This window comes from Columba livia, chromosome 3 (assembly GCF_036013475.1).
Source record: "Columba livia isolate bColLiv1 breed racing homer chromosome 3, bColLiv1.pat.W.v2, whole genome shotgun sequence".
Classification (NCBI taxonomy): Eukaryota; Metazoa; Chordata; class Aves; order Columbiformes; family Columbidae; genus Columba; species Columba livia.
In genome coordinates this window covers 13,805,396-13,829,482 of record NC_088604.1, presented here as the reverse complement: position 1 = coordinate 13,829,482, position 24,087 = coordinate 13,805,396, and the positions used below count along the sequence as shown (strand labels likewise).

The 24,087-nt window shown below is 38.7% G+C and overlaps 1 protein-coding gene across 1 annotated transcript; it reads left to right on the top strand.

Annotated features, from left to right (window-relative positions):
* The first annotated feature begins 1,580 nt into the window (after positions 1–1,580).
* DDX1 (DEAD-box helicase 1) lies at positions 1,581–23,472 on the top strand. The gene is made up of 26 exons (XM_005506850.3): positions 1,581–1,700; positions 3,568–3,619; positions 4,661–4,724; positions 5,388–5,417; positions 5,683–5,779; positions 7,293–7,340; positions 7,478–7,561; positions 8,477–8,560; positions 8,996–9,072; positions 12,721–12,793; positions 12,909–12,985; positions 13,732–13,846; positions 14,320–14,458; positions 15,487–15,547; positions 16,226–16,324; positions 17,022–17,111; positions 17,656–17,844; positions 18,926–18,977; positions 19,412–19,558; positions 20,275–20,366; positions 20,935–21,007; positions 21,456–21,528; positions 21,645–21,687; positions 21,913–22,008; positions 22,720–22,840; positions 23,145–23,472. The coding sequence occupies exons 1-26, from the start codon at positions 1,685–1,687 to the stop codon at positions 23,273–23,275; spliced, it is 2,223 nt and encodes a 740-aa protein (XP_005506907.1). The 5' UTR covers positions 1,581–1,684; the 3' UTR covers positions 23,276–23,472.
* Positions 23,473–24,087: the final 615 nt, after the last annotated feature.

Genomic DNA, 24,087 nt, shown 5'->3' with positions numbered 1-24,087 from the left:
TACACCCCAGAGATTCTCACCTGCAACTTCACTAGAAGTTATCCTTAAAAAGAGATTGGGCAGAATTTGAGGAAACATCTGTAAAAAGTGGGGAAGAATGTATCCCCATTAACATATGTACAAAAAAATAAATTGGTGTGTTACCTATGTGTGAAGGTACTTCTGCTCATATAAAACCCGGAATACGTTCTGCCAAACAGGCTTATTGTAGAAAGCTATGCAAATGCGAATTGCACCGATGAAATGGAAATATGACAGTGCTCTACACAAATGTAAAGCCTATGCTCATTGTAAACACATGCTTTGTGTTTAAAATATAAACGCCACCAGGTAACCTCCAGGTGTTAACTGGGATATATGTTCTCTTGACTTTGCTGTCCCTATGAACCTGCCACAACAGGGCCTGGCACCACATACTTCAGCTTTGATTTGCAGGGAAAAGAAAAAAACAACATGCTGGGCTTTCAGAAAAAAATCGTGAAATCGTGAGCAAGTGACCTGAGTGTCCTCTAAAAATGAGGAGAGACTGAGAGAGCTGGGTCTGTTCAGCCTGGAGAAGAGAAGGCTGAGAGAGGATCTTATCAATGTTCATAGATATCTCAAGGGTGGGTGTCAAGAGGATGGACCAGACTCCTTTCAGTGGTGCCCAGTGATAGGACGAGGGGCAACGGGCACAGACTGAAGCACAGGACGTTCCATCCGAATATTCTAAGGGTGCCAGAGCACTGGAACAGGCTGCCCAGAGAGGTTGTGGAGACAAAAATAAAAAAGCACTGTTTCTGGCAACAGCACATACAGCTTTATAGAAGTCAAGTTTGCAATTGACATTAAAAAAAACCCTGTATCGTATAAGAATTTGAATTTGAGAAAGCCTTCTCTGGAGACATTCATAACCCACTTGGACACATTCCTGTGTGATCTGCTCTGGTGAACCTGCTTTAGCAGGTGGGTTGGACTAGATCACAGAATGTCAGGGATTGGAAGGCACCTTGAAAGATCATGTAGTTCAATCCCCCTGCTGGAGCAGGAACACCTAGATGAGGTTACACAGGAACGCATCCAGGCGGATTTCTAATGTCTCCCAAGAAGAAGACTTCACAACCTTCCTGGGCAGCCTGTTCCAGTGTCTGTCACCCTCACTGTGAAGAAGTTTCCTCTCAAATTTAAGTGGAACCTCCTGTGTTCCAGTTTGTTCCCATTGCCTCTTCTCCTATCATTGGTTGTCACTGAGAAGAGACTGGCTCCATCCTCTTGACACTCACCCTTTATATATTTATAAACATTATGAGGTCGTCTTTCAGTCTCCTCCAAGCTAAAGAGACCCAGCTCCTTCAGCCTTTCCTCATAAGGAAGATGCTCCAGTCCCTTAACCATCTTCCTTGCCCTGCGCTGGACTCTCTCCAGCAGTTCTCTGTCTTTCTTGAACTGAGGGGCCCAGAACTGGACATAATATTCCAGATCCGCAACCAGAACAAATATAATTCCTCCTTCGATATTGCCCCTGGTGTATTAGCCGCGGGACCACGCCGGAGCCCGCGTCCGCGTCCCCGTAGGCTGCGCACCCCGGCCGGGCCCGGAACGCTCGGCGCGGCGCCTCCTGCCTCCCACCCGACGCCGTTAAAGCGCGGACGGGCTCGGCGCTTGCGCCCTGCGGGTGGTGGGTGGTGGCGTTCGTGGAGCGAAGATGGCGGCGTTTTCGGGTACGTGGTGCTGGGGCAGCTGGGGGGTGTCGGCTGTGCCGCCGGCAGCAAAGCACCGGCATCTCTTCCTGCCTCTAGGCCTGGCGATACCTTGTGGGGTGGCAGTTCCCGGTGTCCCCGCGGCGGACGGGCCCAGATTCTGAGATTTACCACGTAGCAGCATTATGGTCGAGAGGCCTGTGGGGCTGTCATTGCTCTTGCCGGCCCCTAGGGCTTTCGGAGGCCTTCGGCAGTGATTATCGAAATAGATTTGCAGGTTTTAGCGCATATGTGGTGTGTGAGCATCCGGCAAACGGAGCTGCATGAAAGTCCTAATGGTTCCTTAGGCCAACTGCTTCCTGATTGTGCTGTGTATTGCAGTGGGTAGCAAATGGATTTTATAGGAGCAGCTCTGGTCTGTGATATGGCTTGAAATGCAAGTCTTAACTGTAATCTAAAAGTTCACTGCTGAAGCAACTGGGTAAAATTTTAATGCATACAAGGTTTATGATTTGCTTATTGTAACTGATTTTTTTAAACGTCTAATCACGAGGGAAAATGCTGAAGCTTCTTCCATTGAGCTACAGTTTAGATGCTAGACAGCGGGATTAATTTGGTTATAGTTGAGGAAAATGTCATAGTGTCATTGTTGTATTAAAATCCTGTACTTGATGTTGAATTAAACTATGTGAAAATGAAGTGTATTAAAAAAGGGAAAAATGTGGGGATTTATGTATAATTTGGAATCAATAGCTACTTTTCCTGCTATGGAGAAAAGATTTTTGTTTATGTAGATTGTTTGATTTTCTAGGAGTACAGGCTAAAGCCTGAAAATATTAAACCTTTTTGCAGTCATGTTAGAAATAAACATGTTTCTTTCAGCATTTGTGTTATAGCAAATGGAAGAATATTTTTTGGCTGCATAAATCAATAATGTCAACCTAGGCCTATGTGTGTACGTGTGTATGGGATATGTCAAACCCAGCATGTGACAGTGTAAGGGCTAGCATGTAAAAGTTCTATTTAGGAGGGTGTATATTCATATCTAAAGAAATTGATTTATTAGAGTAATGCTATACACCTGAAAAATACAAACAGCAGCTAAATTGTTGTTTTGATGGTATAATGCCATTGTTTGAGTTGGTTAAGACTTGCTTTCCTCTTACCATGTTGAATGGCTGCAGGTTTCTCATTATTTTTTATTTAAGTAGAATTTGTTTATCAATGTACAAACATTATTATGTGGCTTCATATTTAACTTTTGTCTGCAGTACAACTATCAGACCTTGGCGTGTGTTTACCAGAAGGGGCCTCTAAGGAAAAAAAACCTTTCAGAGATGGATGCGATTAGTCACTGTATGAAAATCAAAGCATTGTCTAGTTAATGTATCTGCTATGAGTGTGTAAGGCATGATTGGGTGAAAAGAAACTTGGGTTTCTCAAATTTGAATCCTTATATGAGGCAGGTTTTATTCTGTTATTTGAAAACTCTCAGCTGTAGAGAGAGTCAGGATATTTATGATTAACAAAGTCTTCCCTGTTGTTTGTGTAGGCATTGTCCTTCAATGTGCAAAGATAAGTCCCTTGCCCTTGAAATGGCACTCAGTTCCCAGTGTGTTTGATTTGCTGCTGTATCAGCCCCTGCTCCTGTGCCTAGTATATGCCTGGCTTACTCCACTATAAGTGGGGACAGCTGTCAAAACTCTATGCGGGAGAGGGAGAATGTTTCTCATTTATCACTTGAGTTATGTGGAGAACGCTGCATGTGCTGTTGCCAAAAACAATGCTTTTTTATTCTTGTCTGTAGTTAGAAGTGTTGATACTTGAAAATCTTTTGGGCTGTGTTGAGGTAAATAACACTGCTTGTTCCTTTTTTCTTGTGTTGCAGAAATGGGTGTTATGCCTGAGATAGCTCAAGCAGTGGAGGAGATGGACTGGCTGTAAGTAGGAATGCATTTGGGCCCGGCAAAAACTAGTTTGCCTTTCAGTGATATGACATGCTTCTTAAAATACCTCTGCTGTCACATTAAAACAAAGTAGATGTGTGTTTTCCTTTTACTGTCATTGCATCTCATGCACTTCTTTTTAGTGTGAATGACCAAAGCACGCAAACTGTGACTGCAATGGTAAACTTGGGCGAGCAAAGCATGACCACTTATACTCCAGTGTCATTTGTTTCATAAAAGCCTCTGTGCTTTTGGGGGTTTTTTTGTGTTGTTTTTTTTGTTTTGGTTTTGGTTGTTGTTGTTTTGGTTTGTGTGGTGTTTTTTATTTTTGTTGGGGTTTTTCTTGTGTGTGTGTGTGTGTGTGTTGTGGGATTATTGGATTAAATACTGTCACGTGATTGATGCTAGTTTAGTAAATGTTTTCCAGAGTGTGGTCTGAATTTGTGTTCTTCAAAGTTGATATTTGTGTGTCAATCTTCTACAAAAGTTATTCTTCCTGGTTTTAGTTACTTGTTTGGCTAAAATATTTGACTTCAGAGCTTGTTTCGAATTGTCATTCAGAATGTTATCAGTATGGACAGTCTTAGTGTATTTCCTTTCTCATGTGCATGATATTATTTAGCTGTGGCTGTCTGAAAATGCTGGTTACATTTAGCTATCTTTACTTTCTTTTCTAGTTTTAAATAGCCACTGTGCAAGTGGCTTTAAAAACGAAACTCATTTGAAGAAAGTAAAACAGGAAATAGATGATTGATCTGTTTCTTTTATAGTTTAGCATAGCAATGTGAGATGTAGCCCTGTTGTCAGAGTGCAGCTGAATCCACTAGTCACTTCCTGTCAAGGTACAGTTCTTGGTCCACATTCTCCTTGCAAATGGAATTCTTTTCACTTCCTTAGCTGCAAATCAGGAAGAATAACGTTTACCTGCTATTTCCCATCTTGCAGATGACGGTGGGTTTTGTGGGTTCCTATATGAAGAAAAATCGTTTCTTTTACTGGTATCATCAATTTGTGTTAATGTGTTCTTTCCTGTAGTCTGCCTACGGATATCCAAGCAGAATCCATCCCACTGATCCTGGGAGGTGGCGATGTACTTATGGTATGTGTGCGGGATAGCCCTAATCCTAGAAAGCTTGTGTCTGAATTCTTGTTTGTGTGTCAGTTCCCTTCTTTCCAGAAGGACCCATAGTTAGACTAGGTCTCTTGTCTTTCTTCAATAGGAAAGTATATTTTTCAGCTAAAAACCTCTTTGACTTTCTGGTGTGCTTCCAACTGTTGTTGCAGATGGGATTCATTCTTTCTAGGCTACTCTCCTTTTTGTCATAAACACCTGACATGGAACATGACTGATACTGCCTAAACAAATGCTTCAATATCAATACCCTTGAAGATACCAGATTAGCATGCCTGTTCATCACATCTTTTGTAGATGTCAGTGTTTTTGATTCTGTAACCAAAGTAATGCTTCCTGTTATCTTCTGTATCGCCTCCAGAAATACAGATAGTTTTTCTGGGGGACTCTGGGAGCTTTTTTTTTGTTGTTGTTTTTTGGTTTTGTTTTTGTTTTTAAGTACTGTCAAAGTTTTCTGTGTTTGTATTTGCATGTAATTTGTGTGAAGCAATGGCATTATTCTCTTAGATTTTCTGTATTATGCAGAAGTAAAAGTAAACTTAGTTTATAGTTATTTAATAAGAACTGTAGAACAGGCCTTACAGTGTAAGTTGCAACTCTGATTAAACTCTTAAATTTTTCTTCCTACAGGCTGCTGAAACAGGGAGTGGCAAAACTGGTGTAAGTAATCCAACTTATATTAGCAGAAAGTAAAAGTTTTTAAGTGGTGAGAGGAGGTGTGTGTGCTTGTGTGTACGTGTATATACAGAGAGAACGTGTGTGTGTTGTGTATATATTTAAGCAGTACTATTAATAGTCTTTATAAACGTGCGCAGTCATGTTTTAAAGTGTCTCTGATGCTGAGTATTGCAACTGAAAACTAGGCTGACTTTGTATCTGGAAATACCCGTATAAATTGTGGAATGAAAATAACTTTCCATTTTAGGCTTTTAGCATTCCAGTTATCCAGATCGTCTATGAAACGCTGAAGGACCAGATGGAAGGCAAGAAAGGGAAAGCAACTATTAAAACCGGTGGGGCAGGTAAGTTTTTGTATGTCACACTTCTCAAGCTTGGAATACTGTTAATTAGTATCAATTCCATCACCTCCCAAAGTAAACTTAACTTAACTTGCCATTAGATAAGTATTTTTTCCTTATTTTGGGATAGTGTAAATGAAATATCATCACCCCAGATTTTATAAAACACTGTATATAAATTTAGTAGTGTAGTCATGGAAAGAACTGGGATGCATTTGAACTCAGTCTCTTTGTAATGATCAAGGCTGCCTGATCCACACCATGCTCTTCGGTGTTCTTCTGAAAGCCATACTGGTTTAGTGCATTGCAAGATGTGGAGAGGCAGTAGCGTCCATCTTAAAAAAAAGTTTTGAGAAGTCTTTCAGTTGCAGGGGTAGATGAGACATCAGCGGTGACTCCACACAGTTGGTTTGGGCCTCTTAGAGGAGCTTGAGCAGAAAGCTCTTCTAGGGTCAGACTTATTTTTGTGTGGCTGGGGTAGCACTGGAGTGTGTCTTTCAATCCTGCTGTGCTGAATAAAGCTGTTGCATTCCTTTTGGCACCTAGGCAGGTTTGGAAGCTGAATAACAACATCTTGAGTTGCTGCAGATTTGAGCTAGTAAACATTAAACCGAGCAAGAAACACACAGGGCCAGAATCCACTGAAATAAAATGGATTGTAACCTTGATAATGTCGTCACAGTGTTTGAGGGCCTATTATACATCCATTTGAATGAATTACAACTTGAAAGCTGGTAACCAGGACCAGTCTGTGATATTTATAGATTGAGGTTTAGGTAAGTAACTGTGGCTGCACAAACACCACTTTGAAGATGTTACAGAAGTTCTTATCTTTTAGGTTCGTTATAACTACCAATAAAGTGGTGACATTACAGCCAACTTAAAAAAAGAAATCTCCTTGAAATAATGTTGTGTAAATACAGTCAGTAATCCTAACTGAAATGGCATCAAATTGTATAAAAAATCCATATATTGTGGAACTTCTGGATTTTACTGCAATATGTTATTTGGCATATGAAAAATTAAGTCAAATTTTACATGCTATATGTGCATGTATCTTACCTCTTCAGTAATGACATTTTAACTGATACCCTGAAAAATTCTTTAATGTAAACTTGGAACAGAAATAGGAAATACATTTCAAATTTATTTTCAAATTTATTGCTCTTATTGTAGCTCTGGATATTTTCTAGCTGAATTTTATTTTGATTATGTGAAACTTTGGCTTATTTTAAAAATGTCTTCATTGTTTTCAGTTGTATTTTTAAGTAACTTAATCTGTGCTCTCCTTAATGGAATAATCCAAAATTTCATAGAATACCTTTGCTAATGCATCTGTGCCCCTCCTTCAAGTTGCAGGCCTTCGTTTTGACCATGTATGAATTGCATTGGAGCAAAGCTGGTTCCCCAGAAAATTAAGCCAAACACTATAGAGCAAATATGAATTTCTGATTTGAGTTTTCCAGGCTTATCATGTTGGTTTAATGCTTTTTCTGTTGCTGTCTTCCAAACCTAGTTCTCAATAAATGGCAAATGAACCCGTATGATAGAGGATCGGCTTTTGGTGAGTAGTCCTAATGCTACCTAAAATGTTTGCTTGATGAAAAAAATAATTAACTAGAAGAAAGTATGCATGAAAATTTCTTTTAAAAGCAGTTAGAGAAGGGCTTTCTTTAACTAAAGTTGTCTTGTAATTTTCAGCAATTGGATCGGATGGTTTGTGTTGTCAAAGCAGAGAGGTAAAAGAATGGCATGGATGCAGAGCAACTAGAGGCGTGACTAAAGGTGAATATAAAATTATGCATTTTAAAGACTTCTAGAAGTTTCAAGTGAAAAGCCTGCTTCTCACCCATTGTTAATATAGATGGTTGCATTTAAAGCTTATTAAACATCTGAGCAAGTGTGCCATTACTCACTTTATTGCTAGCTGAAAACTTTGGAATGACAGATACCTTTGTTTTACTCTCCTTGTGTTGTAAATTACTTTTTCCTTTATAGGGGATTGAATCAGAGCAGACAGAATCGTAGCTAGTATTAATTAGAACACATTTTATTAAGGTGTTATTAAGAGGAAATAGCTACTCACACAGTATTTCCAGTTGTTTCCTTGCACACTTCACACAGATACATGCACAATTTTCATGGTTGCATGGTAGAAGCAAGAATTGAGAGGCCAATCACAGCTCCCTACTTGAAAGCAGTCACGCTGATACCCCAGTGGTTCTAGATGGATGTTCAGAAAGACCCTCAAATGGTCTAATTTCATCAGGTGTGCAGATAATCCTGTAACCTGTCTGTACATAGCAGCCAGTTGGATGTGGTTCAAGTTACACAACCAGTTGTTGGCACTAGTGCATGCTGGTGGTCCTGTACTGATTCAGCAGAGCTTATCAGTTCTTGTGGATTCAATAGAACCACTGATCTCTCTAGCTTATTGCTCACTTGGAGCCTCTCACACACAATCTCTCAGCATGTACTTTTTCTCTCTTTTGCCTGCTGTTCTCTGATAATTGGTTTCTTCTTTACATATATAGGTACCCACACAACCTTTTCACACTAATAATGCAAGAGGGGATTTTGTTACACTCTTCAGTTGGGGTGGAAATTAGATTTGCATGGTCATGGAGGTAACCAAACTGAATCACCCTGGTGAAACTGAAATTTAGGTGTTAGTTTGGATCCTTTATTTGTCTTTTAAAGGGAAATACTACTATGAAGTTTCCTGTCATGACCAAGGCTTGTGCAGAGTTGGTTGGTCGACTATGCAGGCTTCACTGGATTTGGGTGAGTTTCCTTCAAAAGAAGAATTCCATAGCCAGTTTTGTATTTGCATGGAATGGCTGGAATCTTGTTGTAGTCTTGCAGAGAATGGGCCCCTTGGGAAGGACAGCAATATCAGGGAATTTAAAACTTGTTGTACAAGTGTTGCTTTTCCTCTAAGAGAAAATCTGCTTAGGTGATGGCAAAGATTCTTGTCTCTTGGGACTTTATCCCTTTTATTTTGAATTTTTAATGAAGATGACTGGACATGAGGAAAAGCAATAAATGTACTGGTACAAAAATACTCGTTTAGGGTATATCAAAGCTAGAAGTCTTTATTTAGCACTGTGTATTATTTTTTTACATGGTACTGTTAGAGGTTTCAGTTGCTGATACAATGAGGAAGAAATGTAACTTGTCATCCAAAAGACAAAAAGCTGTGTTTTGACTTGTCTTCAGGTACTGATAAGTTTGGCTTTGGCTTTGGTGGCACTGGTAAGAAATCTCACAACAAGCAATTTGACAGCTATGGTGAGGTAAGCTTGAATTGGTTATTGGTGGAAATGTTATGAAAAGTTTTGCATGGTGGTTCTGTGCTGTAACAATCAACTGTCTTGTAATAGTGCTAACTTTTAAGGAGAGGTCACTGGACAAAATTACTATGAGGTATTGAAGGATTTTTGGACTTTAGAGCACGTTAACAGGCTTAACAAAAGCAATCGTCAGCTTGGGACGTGTGATTGTGGCTAGACCGCAAATATATTGACTCTTGTTTAGAAGATAAACCTTTTATGTGTGTTACAGCTTAGAGGTGAACTCATCTCTGATTTATGTCTTGACTTAGTTTCAGCGTTAGCTCGAACAATGCTAGGCAGCCTGTATACCTTGGTGATCGTCTAAGTGAGGGCATCGTATCCTGTTTACTGGTAATTAAAGTAGAAGTAATCACACAACTCTCCAGTACATCAAAACACATACTTAAATGTTAAAACGATGTAATTAGTAATGCTTATTTCATTGAATCACAGAATGCTAGGGATTGGAAGGCACCTTGAAAGATCATCTAGTCCAATCCCCCTGCCAGAGCAGGAACACCTAGACAAGGTTGCACAGGAAGGTGTCCAGGCGGGTTTTGAATGTCTCCAGAGAAGGAGACTCAACAGCCTCCCTGGGCAGCCTGTTCCAGTGTTCTGTCTAGCCAGGCGAGGTGGTGGAGTTGTTCTTTACGTGAGAGAGCAACTACAATGTATTGAGTACTGTCTGAGGCGGATGAGGAGACAGAGTTGAGAGTCTGTGGGTGAGAATTAAGGGGCAGGCTGACAGGGGTGATACTGTTGTGGGTGTCTATTACAGGCCACTAGATTAGGATGAGTAATTTGATGAGGCCTTCTGCAGACAGCTGAGAGCAGCCTCACAATCACAGGCCCTGGTTGTGATGGGGGATTTTAACTTCCCTGATGTTTGCTGGAAGGACTACTCAGCCAGCCAGCCACAGTCCAGGAGGTTCCTCCAGTGTATTGATGATGACTTCCTGATGCAAATGGTGGAGAAGCCAACTAGGAGAGGTACACTGCTGGATCTCATCCTCACTAACAAGGACGGTCTGGTCGAAGCAGTAAAGGTTGAGGGCTGCCTTGGCTGCAGTGGCCATGAGATGGTGGAGTTCAGGATCTTGCGTGGCAGGAACAGAATAGCAAGCAGAATTGCAACCCTGGACTTTAGTAGGGCCAACTCTGGCCTTTTCAAAAAATTGCTAGGGGAAATCCCTTGGGCAAGGCTGCTTGAAGGTAAAGGGGCCCAAGACAGTTGGTTAGTGTTCAGGGACTGCTTCTACCAAGCTCATGTAGGAAGTCAAGGAAGGGAGCCAGGAGACCTGCGTGGTTAAACAGGGAACTGCTGGCTAAGCTCAAGTGGAAGAGGAGAGTTTATAGATCATGGGAGGAGGCTGTCCTGAGGAGCCCCGTACCTCTGAGGCCCCAGAGGAAGTCAGGACAATGGAAGAGGTTGCCTTGGTTGATGAAGGCTGGGTTAGGGAGCAACTAAGCAATCTGGACATCCATAAATCCATGGGTCTGGATGGAATGCACCCGTGGGTGCTGAGGGAGCTGGCTGAGGTCATTGCTGGACCACTCTCCTTCATCTTTGCTAAGTTGTGGGAAACGGGAGAGGTGCGTGAGGACTTCAGGTAAATAAATGTCACTCCAGTCTTCAAAAAGGGACAAGAAGGAGGACCCAGGTAATTATAGATGGGTCAGCCTCATCTCCATCCCTGGGAAACTGATGAAACAACTTATCCTTGGTGCCATCTCAAGGCATATCAAAGATAAGACAGTCATTAGCGGCAGTCAGCACGGCTTCACCAAGGAGAAGTTGTGCTTGACCAACCTCATAGCCTTTTATGAGGACATAACGAGGTGGAGAGATGACAGCAAAGCAGTGGTCTGTCTTGATTTCGGTAAAACATTTGACACATTCTCCCACACCATCCTCACTGCTAAACTGAAGAAGTGTGGACTGGATGATCAGGTACTGAGCTGGGCTGTGAACTGGCTGAAGGAAAGAAACCAGAGAGTCGTGGTCAATGGGGCAGAGTCAAGTTGGGAGCCTGTATCTAGTGGAGTGCCTCAGGGATCAGTACTGGGGCCTGTATTATTAAATATATTCATCAACGATTTGGATGAGGGAGTAGAGTGCACTGTCAGCAAGTTTGCTGATGACACCAGGCTGAAAGGAGTGGCTGACACACCAGAAGGCTGTGCTGCCATCCAGAGACCTGGACAGGCTGGAGAGTTGGGCAGGGAAAAAATTAATGAAATATAACAAGAGAAAGTGTAGAGTCTTACATCTGGGCAGGAACAACCCCAGGTTCCAGTATAAGTTGGGGTATGACCTATTTAGAGAGCAGTGTAGGGGAAAGGGACCTGGGGGTCCTGGTGGACAGCAGGATGACCATGAGCCAGCACTGTGCCTTTGTGGCCAAGGAGGCCAATGGCATCCTGGGTTGTATTAGAAGGGAGTTTGTTAGTAGGTTGAGAGAGATTATCCTTCCCCTTTACTCTGCCCTGGTGAGACTGCATCTGGAATATTGTGTCCAGTTCTGGGCCCCTCAGTTCAAGAAGGACAGGGAACTGCTGGAGAGAGTCCAGTGCAGAGCCACAAAGATGATGGAGTGGAGCATCTCATTTGTGAGGAAAGGCTGAGGGAGCTGGGTCTCTTTAGCTTGGAGGAGACTGAGGGGTGACTTCATTCATGTTTATAAATATTTAAAGGGTGAGTGTCATGAGGATGGAGCCAGGCTCTTCTCAGTGAGAACCAATGATAGGAAAAGGAGCAATGGGTACAAACCAGAACACAGGAGGTTCCACTTAAATATGAGAAGAAACAACTTCTGGCTGTTGAGTTGTGTTTACCATTGAAACTGTTACTTTAATGTACACTTCTGAAAGTGTCTACTAGGAATACCTCTGGTGGTTTTTGTGTAGTATGCCCGTCGAGAGTTCAGATGTTTAAGCATAATTTATATAAATAAGAATAATACAGCAGAAACTCAAATGTGTTTGTGATATTAATGAACACTCAGTGCCACATAACTCGCAACTTTTATGACTGTTGTAGATTTTTTTCTTATAGTAGTGAATTCTGAGCCGTTGAATTAGATGCACTTTATAATTTACAGATTTTATTGAATACCTTTACAATCAACCGATTTCAGCATATTCGAATGAAGTACTTAAGTATGCATAACACGCATGTAGTACCTCCTGCAAAAGTTAATCTTTTGGTATAGTCTAAATGTAGTTTTCTGTTATCATCTTTGGTGCTCTAAGCTTAGGTTACATTGGCTAATAAATACATGATTAATGCACTTTTCCATAATGCAGAGTACTTCCAGGTAAATGACTTAAATTTATCATGGTCAAAGTGTTTGACTTTAAAGTAAATTTAAAGCAGCAATAAATGCTTAAATAGCAAAGATAAATTGGGCAGTTCACTGAAGATTTCTAATCAAATTAAAATATGCATGATATTTACAGCAGTATTAGTGGAATAAATTGAACTTGCTTCTCTCAAAAAAGCATTTAGTAGGGAGAAGTGGTAAAACTGTAAAAGTTGAGAGAACGTTACTTTTCTCAGCTCACTGAACACTTAAATCTCTCAGCTTCACAAATTTCTTTTTGTTACAGGAATTCACTATGCATGATACAATTGGGTGTTATCTAGACATAGATAAAGGACAAATAAAATTTTCCAAAAATGGTAAGTTTTACTCACTTTCTTTTTTGGAATTTTATTGGGATGTTTGTATTGGGGGAGGGGCAGGGAGAAGGATGCACACACATGCCAAGTCTCACTGAACTAATGCTGCTTTCAGGGAAGGACCTTGGCCTTGCATTTGAAATCCCACCACACATAAGGAACCAGGCACTTTTTGCAGCTTGTGTACTGAAGGTAACTTGGGAGTATCACAGATGTGTAAAATCATGAAAATTGTTCTAGCTTTGATAACTAATACTTACGTATAAAACTTGCACAGTGACCCACAGGTACTGTGGTTGTGCTTGTACACTCTGTTTCCTTTGATCTCCCAGTATTTCACTACTGGAGTGGTCACCACAGTCTGTTAGCTTTGACTAGTACTGTTCAAGTTAAATGTTGAATATTTAAGTTCAAATTTATATACTTAAACTTGAATATAAGGGTAGAATAGCATGCATAAGTAATTCCTAGTACCAGTGCTGTCTTGCTTGTCTTGAACTTAGATACACTATGATTCAAGGGATATAAGCAAATAACTTGAAAGTGCCAAAATTCCCCATTTGTTTATTCTCAGTGTTACAGTAGTGTAGTAGTTTGTGTCTTTCTGGAGTTAGTCTCTCTGGGAAGATCTCTTACTGAGTGAAGGTTTTAGCAAAACGTTTTGGTGGTCAGAGAAATGTACAAGTCCAAAGAGTTTCCATGTATCTGTAAATGTGGGAATGTTTTGATGTAGAAGAAGAGTTTTAAGAGCTGGAATCATGCACAAAATGTCAGGCAGGTTTTAAATTACTTGGGGAAGAGGAGCGTGTAAGATCGGAGAAAACAGCACCTTCTCCTTGTCTAGCTGGCTTCTCATAGGGAAATAAATTATGGAATTGTTTCTCATTTTATGTGGTCTCTTAAATCTGTCTCTATGATGCAACTTTGTTGAAATCTAGAATGCTGAATTGAAATTTAATTTTGGTGAAGAAGATTTCAAGTTTCCACCAAAAGATGGCTATATTGGTCTTTGCAAGGCTCCTGATGGTAACGTTGTGAAATCACAACACTCAGGTAGGTTAGATTTTTAAACTTCTCATTTTTAATAACTTTAACTGCTTAATTCCTGCTGTACTCAAGGTCATACAATTATTTTACTGGTAGCAACATTAGTGCTTTTTTAAAGTATTTCCAAACTGGAAATAGTCTAATATTTTGAAATTAGAATTGCATTAGATAAAGAGAGAAGCTCAGCTAAGTTACTCAACAATATAATTTTAAAAGTAAGTGTGTGTGTGTTTAAGGGCTGCACAGAAATTAATTATACTGCATGGCCAATATACCAAGATTCACTTGTAATCTCTGAATATTAAGATGGAAGTATTCATAGTTGAATGAGTGATAATATTGCCCTTTAATGGAGCATTTAGAATAATGAAGTTTTAGATTGTTAGTAAACAGTCCAAGTTTGTTTCTAGTAAAAAATTTCAGGATAGGAATGTAGCTTGTCTTAATGGAACTAATTTTTTTTTTTTTTTCCAATTTAGGAAATGCCCAAGTGGTTCAAACACAGAACCTTCCAAATGCTCCAAAAGCATTGATTGTAGAACCATCAAGAGAGCTGGCAGAACAAACTTTGAACAATGTGAAGCAGTTCAAAAAATATGTCGATAATCCCAAATTAAGGTAGCAGTGCATCTGTTAAAAGTGTATTTGTGGTATTGTCTGTGGACATAACTGTGCAAGGGATGAGCAGTGTTCCACTTCATAGCTAAGTGGACCCTAATCTGCAGTGCTGCTGAGAATAGCCTCAGTAATATCTGCTACCAACCAACCTTCTGATTTTTCAGCTACAGTTAGACCAGTTAGGGGTTTTTTGATGTGTTTTATTTATGGACTGCATCTCTCTGCTATGACAAATCTATTTTTTTTTCCTGGAGATTATCTAAGGTGTATGATACTTAATGTTTTTAATCAAGAAAAGCACATCTTCTGCTTACTGCCTTGCTTTTCTGACCATCTTCTTGTCCCACCTCCTCCCCCTACCCTAATTTTGTTTGTTTTTCATCTCCAGCAAATAGTTATGTACAAGGTCTGCTCTGTTTACATTAGTGTGCTCACAGGACAGATGTTACAGTGATTAGCATGGGGATGCAATTCTGAAAAGTGAATTGTCTACAACCTGCTTTGCTGTAAAGATTTTTCTCTTTTGACTGTGCTTACGAATCTTAAATGTCTCCATATTCTAAACTGCAATCAATTTATGAGAGTGCTTTTACTGGAATTGCAGGGGAGTAGCAGTGGGGAGAGGCAAGCTATGGTGTAAGATTCTCCTAGTTTACTGTTATTTGTGTTTTTGGCTTTCAAGAACACAGGTTGATTAACTTATGTTTGAGATTTTATTTTTTTTTTAGGGAACAGATTCTTTTTTAGATTAAATTGGTTAAGGTGTTAATGTGTTTAGTACAATTTCGATAAAGTAATCAAATTCAAATACAGTTCGGTAACAAAACTTTCACTTGAATAATACATGGTACACTACATATGAAGGGATTAATTTTAAAATAATTTTTTTTCCTATTCTTTCATTCATACAGTTATTGTTCAGAGCTGTTAATCATAACTACTAATAAAACAGTCTTCAGTCAGATGTTCAGTGTATCTTCTGAATATAATAAACTAGCAAAAGTTAAAATATGTTGATGTAATTTTAGGGAACTGCTGATTATTGGTGGGGTTGCTGCAAGAGATCAGCTCTCTATACTGGAACAAGGAGTAAGTTGTATTTTTGTTCATATAATTTGACTTCTGAATAACACACTGTGGCTAGAGGTGCTAACAGTGCTTCTTGTAACTCCTGTAAGCTTGATAAAAATAAATTATGCAGTTGATAGCAAGCTCATCTTGCCCTGGTCTAGCATTTGTTGCTTTACATCCATGACAACTGTCAATTGACTAAGCTTATAGTGCTTAGTCAAATTCTGTTAGCCCATTTTATCCGCATTTGAAAATGAATCTGTTTGGCTTCAGATAACAAAGTTTCACAGACTGGAAGGCAGGGGCGAGGAGAAGGGAACAGCATCACAACACTTCCCAAAATAAGGGAAGGCTTCCTACCTAAAGCAGGTTCTGCTGATAAAATGGTCATAGAACTGAAATGCAGGTTGCCCAGGGAGGTTGTGGGATCTTTCTCTTTGAAGATACTGAAATTTTTTTCGGGCAGCTGCCTAAAGCAACTTGGAAATTGTCCTTGATTTGCATATGATGGTGGGAGTGGAAACCAGATGACCTCAGAAGAACCCTCTAATGCAAATTACTGTAGGTTTCTATGAAGTTATAATTAATAGGAAATAGGGTGTCATACTGATAATTGTCTCAGTCTTAAATTCATATAAGGATGATAATGCCTCTAGTTAGTTATGGGACCAGTTCATACCCTTATGTATTTCATAGGTGGATATCGTCGTTGGAACTCCTGGAAGACTAGATGACCTGGTCTCAACGGGAAAGCTTAATTTATCTCAAGTTAGATTCCTGGTTCTGGATGAAGCTGTATGTAGAGAACTAAGTGATGCTTAAGTTCTGTTCTTAAACACAATATGACATTTCCTAAAAGAGTCAGTGAAGCATTGTTGTTCTATAGCATTTGGTACTTCAGTGGAACAATTAGCTACCTATAGGCTATTCCAGATTAATTTTCTTTTTGTTTGTAGCTATAGTAACCTATGGGTTTTTTTTCCCCTCTTAGCTGTTCTGGTAAAGCTGTTTGAATTTCTTCTGCTAGAGAAATCAGGCTGTATTCACAAGGTAGTGAAGTCTCTCCCTGTCGCTGTACAGGGAGCCTGAAAAAACAAAGGCAAGAGAAGCATTTTTGATTTCTCAGCAGGTCTTGAAGCTAATGAATGTTGTAGTCAATATGCTGTGAAATGAGTGCCCAACTCTCTGATCTGTTATAGTACAACTGAATATTCACGAAGATGAAATGCCTTGGGCTATTATTTAGGAGAAGCTGCTGAGACAGATGTTCGACTTCTTGTGAAGCACAGCAGCTGTACTTGTAAATACTCCAAGTTTTTACTTATTCTTTTAACTCCTTAGTAATAGTATCCCAGCCAGGCATTGATCTGTCCAGCTAATTAAAAAAGAGAACTTCTGAGATTACAAGTGTGTTGCTTATTTAACTCGTGTGTGTTTAGACTGAGAAATGAGAAATAAGAATTGCAGCTTTATTTCTTTTATTCCCATGTAGGATGGCCTTCTCCTCCAAGGTTATTCAGATTTCATAAACAGGATCCACAGTCAAATTCCTCAGATAACTTCAGATGGAAAGAGACTTCAGGTATAAAATTTGTTTGTGGTTTTGGGTTTGGGATTTGTGTGTGTGATTTGCACTGCTTTCAGTTGTTGACTATTACACGGTGTAGAGCATGCTTATTTGAAGTAGAGTTTGTTATACCTCTTGTCCAAAACTAATACTTTCATTGAGTTCAGTGATTGCCTGTGTATATGTATTTTATAGGATCCTGTATCCTGAAGCCCAGTATTCAGCAGTATTTGAGTTATTTAGATACAAACATAGCTGAAAAATAAGTGACTACATATGTTATAATTTCTCATGCTCTAATACTCTTGATTCATCAGCTCTCAATAATGCTGCTTTCTTTCTCTTAAATGTGTTTTTTTATTATGTAAGACAATAGTTATTTATTTTGTGTTTTGACTCTTGTCATCTGGGTGATTCCTGTGCTGAGGAAAGCCAGTCAGGGTGTCCTTCTGTTGTGCTACATTATGCTGTTAAACTACATAACATTGTTCTAGTTCTGTGCTGACAGTTTTTGGTGGGAGAATCTGATCTTCAATGGTATCCATATGGCTTTTTTCAGGTGATTGTGTGTTCTGCAACACTACATTCTTTTGATGTGAAAAAACTGTCTGAAAAGATCATGCATTTTCCCACCTGGGTTGATTTGAAAGGAGAAGATTCTGTCCCTGAAACTGTACACCATGTAGTTGTGCCTGTAAATCCAAAAACTGACAAACTCTGGGAAAGACTTGGCAAGAATCATATCAGAGTAAGTGGTCTGCAGGAGAAAATTCAGATTATTTGTCCGCTTTTACTTCTTTAACCTTCAGAATTGGGGTTTAATGTTGTAGGATCTTTGCCAACTATTGAAACAGCTTAGTGTATGTGAATTTATGTTTTGTTTTTTTTTTTTTTTTCCCTGTGGTAGTTAGCATCGTGATATTGGTGATGTTGTAACACCGCTTCTGAACGGCTCAGTCTTACAAACATGATTGAGGGAGGTCTTGACAGAGCAACATTCTCATTTGTAGTAGAGAGCAGTGGCACTGTGCTGCTTTTTCACAGCTAATGGTCTGCGGCCTAACTGTAGTTAGTACGTGTCTTTTCTGATTGTTTGGGAAGAAGTAAACCTTCCAACGTAGATCATTCTCTGAAGTGGTTTTGTCTCTAACCTCTGTGAGATGAGCAGTTAAAACTTCAACTGCATTTGAGACCCAAGTTTAAATGCTACATTAACCTGACACCTATTCACGTAAGATGGTGGTGGTTGTTGTTGAAGTTGTTAACTTTCAAATTCTGAATTATCTGGGACTGTAACTAATTCACAGTACCTCTTGCACAGTTGCAATCAATATATTATTTTTAATCCCTCTTTATTTCTGGAACATCCTTTTGTTTGGTCTGTTGAAGCCTCCTCATTAAGCCTTAGCATTAATTTATTTCTCTTGGGTTTTAGGTTCATATCTGATTCAGCCTAGCATAGGAAAAATAATAAACAACTGTTGTATGATTTAGCTGTGTTTATAATGCATTGTTTTCAGTTTAGTGTTTGTTTGTTTGGGGTATTTTGGTTGGTTGGCTTTTCTATTCATCACTTTGTTTACAGTTGATTTCTATCCAGTGTCTACATAAATTATTTTGTTGTCTTTTCTTATGAACAGGTTTTGTGCTTATACTCAAGACTTTAGCTAAAGGTAGATTAGTTAGTTTGATGGGAGAACAGAATGCTAAGATTACTTTTAAGCTTTCAATTTCTTGCTAGTTTTAAGTTAATAGAGTGAAGTATTTCCTTTCTGAAGTATGGACTAATAATGACTTGGAGGATTTATTTGTTTGTTTGTTTTTTCTAGACTGATGAAGTACATGCAAAAGACAATACACGACCTGGTGCTAACACTCCAGGTAATTGGCAACACTAGTTAAGTAATAGCCTGTAAATGTTATGAAGTAAAGTTAAATTATAGTAGACATCGGCCTTGAGTCATGTTCCTCCAAAATTTTCTTTCTACATCTTTGAAATTGTGAAGAGAAATGTGTTTCTGTAATTATGGGAGAGAGAAAAAGATTTGAATATGTATTTTATAGGTATATAAACAATGTGTTTGGTGTGTATGAGTAACCTGAAACTCTTGAGTAGTTTTGTTCTTTCTGTATTCTATTACCTTGGAGCAGGGGTGCATGGTGAGGAGGAAACTGAAGGTGTAACTCACTTGCTCTGCAAATGAAAGTCTAACTGTCTACTAAAAGGCTAGAGGAAAACTTGAAATGTATGCTGTTCAAAGTCTCTTCATATTGTTAAACAATTTGAGTGAAATAATGTCTTTACTTTTACTTAGAAATGTGGTCTGAAGCTATTAAAATTCTAAAAGGAGAGTACACCGTTCGGGCAATCAAAGAACATAAGATGGACCAAGCCATTATTTTCTGCAGGACTAAAATAGATTGTGATAATATGGAGCAGTACTTCATCCAACAGGGCGGAGGTAATATTTTTCTGAAAAACCATATTCTGCTCGCTTTTCTGTTTATTTCAAAGCCAAAATTGTATGACAGAGGTCACTGTGTTTGGACACCACACAAATAAAATTTTGCTTAAGTTTTTTGACACACTGACTAGGCATAAAAGTCGGGGTTATGGTAGGAAGGAGTTGCAGGGGTGCCCTTTGTGGGAAGGGATAATGAAATGCCCTGTACCTGTTCCAGACAGCATTGAAATGGCTGGAAATAACCCATTGTGCACCAAAACTTAAACCAATGAGAGGAGCCTGTGGTGTCTCTGCTGAAATGTGTATAAGAAAAAGTGGTAGTTGCTGGGGACAGGAGACAAAGGAAGAAATGTGTACGAACGTGCACACATGAGGAGACATGGAAGGAGAAATGTGAGAGAGAACACAGGAGGACACTGAAAGGGGACGTGTGAGGAGAAAAGTGAAGACACACATGTAGAAAAAACAGAGATGTTTAGGAAGGAGTGAAGAAATGTGCCTGCACACAGCTCTGGGGAGGAGGAAGGAAAGGTGTTTAATTTTGTCGTTTTCCCCAGTACCTCTATCACTAGCAAGTTTATGTTAATTGTTAATAAATTGTGACATTCCCTTGAGATTACTTTTGCCCATAAAATGTAATTTTTTTCTGGTTCTTTATGGTGTTGTGTCATAAATTATATGTGAATGTTATTAATGCATAGCAACTCTTTCAGGCCCTGACAGGAAAGGACATCAGTTCTCATGTGTCTGTCTGCATGGTGACAGAAAACCTCAAGAAAGAAAGCAAAACCTGGAAAGATTTAAGGTGATGCAGCACATTCTTGAAGGCTTTTCCCTTACTTCCTGATATCTGAAATCATGTTAATTTGTGTTGCTAGTTCTTCGTTTAAATTAAACTGTGTTTGAATGCTCTATGACTCACTTCCTAAAATTCTGTGAGGCACGATTTCTGTAGGTGGAAATATATACTGTCAATATGACCTTTGAGTTTTCATTGACAGGATAGGTGGGCTTATTTATAAATTAAACCTAAATTTAAGCTCAGTGACAGATTACATTGTATTTTAAAGTCTTTGGTTTCTGAATATTAAAAAAAAAAAAGATATTTAAATATTACACAGTTTGCTTTTGATTAAGCCATTCATCAGTTTATATTTGCTTTATGCTGTTGAGGAAGGAAATAGGGATATAAATTGACCAATGAGTTCATGCTCAAAAAGCACCATTCCACTGTGGAAAGGCTTTATTTGAAGTGTTGCTAAATGTACAGAGGCGCTTCCAGGTGATGTAAATGCGAAAGACTACTGTCTCATTGCCTGGGATTTTGTTTGGTGTGTTTAGCGCAACACTTGTTTACAACTTTGTTTTTGTAGAGAGGCGATGTCCGTTTCTTGATCTGCACAGATGTTGCTGCTAGAGGAATTGATATTCATGGTGTTCCATATGGTAAGGCTTAATTTTTAAACTAAGCTATTGAATTGCATACAGTTTCACTATATCTGCAGTCCTGACAACTATTTAAAACAGGTATATGACTTACAGCTTCATTTTAAAAAGTCGTAGATGTTAAAGGCTTGAACTGCAACTTTGATTGTTCACCATACCTTCTGAAATACATCATGATGTTTTACATTGCTGGGGATTCTTCATTTGTTTTTCCGCTTTTGTCAAAATGTAATCATGGAGGAAGCAGTTTTATAGTGGAAGCCTTAAGTGTAGGTATTGTGGCTAATAATACCTGTTACTGCTGTAGTAGAACATAAAGTGTGTATATGGGCCAAGGAGAAGGATTGCAGCAATCAAACTCATATTTATTTTAGGTGTCTGGTCTGTGACCTTAGCTTATATATTTAAAAAAAAATCTTGTGTTCTCTATGGATTGTATCTTATACAGTTATCAATGTCACACTCCCTGATGAAAAACAGAACTACGTTCATCGAATTGGGAGAGTCGGCAGAGCTGAGAGGTATGTGCATACTCAGAGTAGTCACCATGTTTTCTTGATATTTTGTTATTGTTTCATAAGTTGGCAACGGTTATTGAAGTACATTTTTCTCTCTCCCTTCTCCCCTAATTTTTCAGGATGGGTTTGGCAATCTCTCTTGTGGCAAAAGAGAAGGAAAAGGTAATTAGACTCCAAAGCAAAACTGAACAGATGTTATTTACTGAGGTTCTGTCTGCAGCTGATGTCTGACTTTACTATCCTGCATTGGAAAACTGCTTGTTCTTTCTTGCTTAATTGAAAAGGAATTTAAATAAATATCTGAATTCTTTTTCATGCTGTAATTAATCAAAATGAAGATACTAAACCACCTCACAAAGTTTAGAAGTTGTTTTCCTTTATTTCTAGGTTTGGTATCATGTATGCAGTAGTCGTGGAAAAGGATGTTATAATACTAGACTGAAGGAAGAAGGAGGTTGTACCATATGGTACAATGAGATGCAGGTAAATGTTTTGCTTAACCAGAATGTTCTAATTTCCTAAAAGACTGTGGGATGTAGTTCATGTTCTAGCTGTGTTGCTGAAGTACAAAGCTAATTTTGGTGTCTTTATAACGTTTTCTCATTTCTTCTTCAAATGGAATCAAACTTTGCAAGTCATGGAAAAAATAAGTTATTTCTTTAATTATAAAAGCTTATTTTAATATTCTTAGCCAATTCTATGGGAGTCTTACTTTCAGCTTCTTGAAAGTCATCCTGATGAAATGCTGTTAAGAGTTACAAGTTGTTAGTTTATGCATTTTTGTTTAAATGGTTTCTTACAAAACTCATAAGTAACTTAAAATGGTTATTCCTCTAACTTGGAAATAGTGTGTTGCTTAAGTGCCAACTATGAGTACTTGTTAAGTTCACAGTGCTTCACTGCTTTCTACATTAAAGAAAGGTAAATTAAATATCCGTGGTAAAATAAGCGTGGACTGGGAGCTCTTCATTATAAAATACACTCACATAATCAGGGTAGTATGTTAAATGTTTCTAGGTAATGTAAAAACATTGTTGGAAATAAACTTGTGTAGTCCATTTGAGCAAAAAATGTTTTAGTCTTTGGTGTCTGTGACGAAGTTGTTTTCTGTGTATAGTTCCTGTTGAAACTACTTGAATGGGATTGTTCGCAAGTCTTAGGTTCTAAGAGTACCTCAAGGCTTTTTTTTTTTAGTTGCTGGGGGAGATTGAAGAACACTTAAACTGCACTATTGCCCAAGTTGAACCAGATATAAAAGTACCAGTAGATGATTTTGATGGTAAAGTTACATATGGGCAGAAAAGAGCTCTGGGTGGTAAGTAATGCACTACTCTTGAATTACCTCGCTGTGCAATGCTCAGTTTCCTGGTTGTCTGCTGTGTAACTACAGAATGATAGTTCTTTGCTAGTTCTTTGCTGTCTTCTGCATTTGTTACATGCAGCCTATGGGTTGCAAGTGGCCAAAGTGTGTGTATGCCTGTGTTTCTGTTTTGTTCTTTTTTTTTTTTTAACAAGTTAACAAAGTTCCTTTAACTTTCTGGATGACTGTCACTGAGCATTATCAGTTCTGCTGAAAAATGGCCTTGAACACATCATTTAAATTGGGTCTGTTTTGGCAGGTGGACTGTATAAAGGCCATGTGGATATTCTGGCACCTACAGTACAAGAGTTGGCTGCCCTTGAAAAGGAGGCTCAGACGTCTTTCTTACATCTTGGCTATCTTCCTAACCAGCTGTTCAGAACATTCTGATTGTGCCACACTTGAGACAAGCTTGAGTTAATAAATGCTCTGCCTTGCAAATACAAAAATCCCATACCATCTCTGAGTAGCAGTAGTTAGAAAAGAATTAAGATTAAATATACTTCTTGCATGATGAACAGTGTGTTCAGCATTGTTAACTCTGTGTTAGCTGTTGTCTTAATAAATAAAAAGGTCAAAAGATGAAATGGTTGAGTTTTTTATTTTTCTCTTATTTTGCCTTGAGGATTAATTTGCAGGATCACTCTTTGCATTGTTGAAAATACAAGTATAGTTAAGCAAATCTGGAAGAAGGAGAGTTTAATTTTATGCAGAATACATGTAAAATTTACTTAACTAGCTGTGTACTGTAATTTTTCATACTGGGCATTTTAAAGATGCATCCACATTTGCACAGCTGTTGATATTGAAGATATTGAAGAAAAAAAAACCACTTCCTGAAGTATGTATTTGAAGCTATTGGTTGTCATAAAACCTTCAATCTGGGCTGATAACTGCATTTTGGCTCTATACTACTTGGCTTCTCAAAGTTCATGTGTCTTAAATTTCTAGAATAATTCTACAATACTCCAAGTTCAGAGGGAATTAACACACTTGTGTTGAAGCTTTTTCATGCAGCAGTGTAAGTTGAAGTACTTAATGCCTTTTGTGCTGTTTTCAGGAAGGTTGAATTTGTTCAGATGAAGTTACTGTGGTCTGATTCAGTTTGGGTTTTTAGCTTCCTTTTTTCTCTACTGACTTCTCTAATGATATTTAAAAACTTCAGTGACTTTGCCCGCAAATTGTCATCTAACTATTAAAGG

Bases quoted from the DNA above. Each gene is read 5' to 3' on its own strand.
- DDX1 (XM_005506850.3), top strand. The intron at 5,418-5,682 runs GTAAGTAATCCA...TTTCCATTTTAG, and splicing joins CAGGGAGTGGCAAAACTGGT to GCTTTTAGCATTCCAGTTAT. The intron at 22,841-23,144 runs GTAAGTAATGCA...CTGTTTTGGCAG, and splicing joins GCAGAAAAGAGCTCTGGGTG to GTGGACTGTATAAAGGCCAT.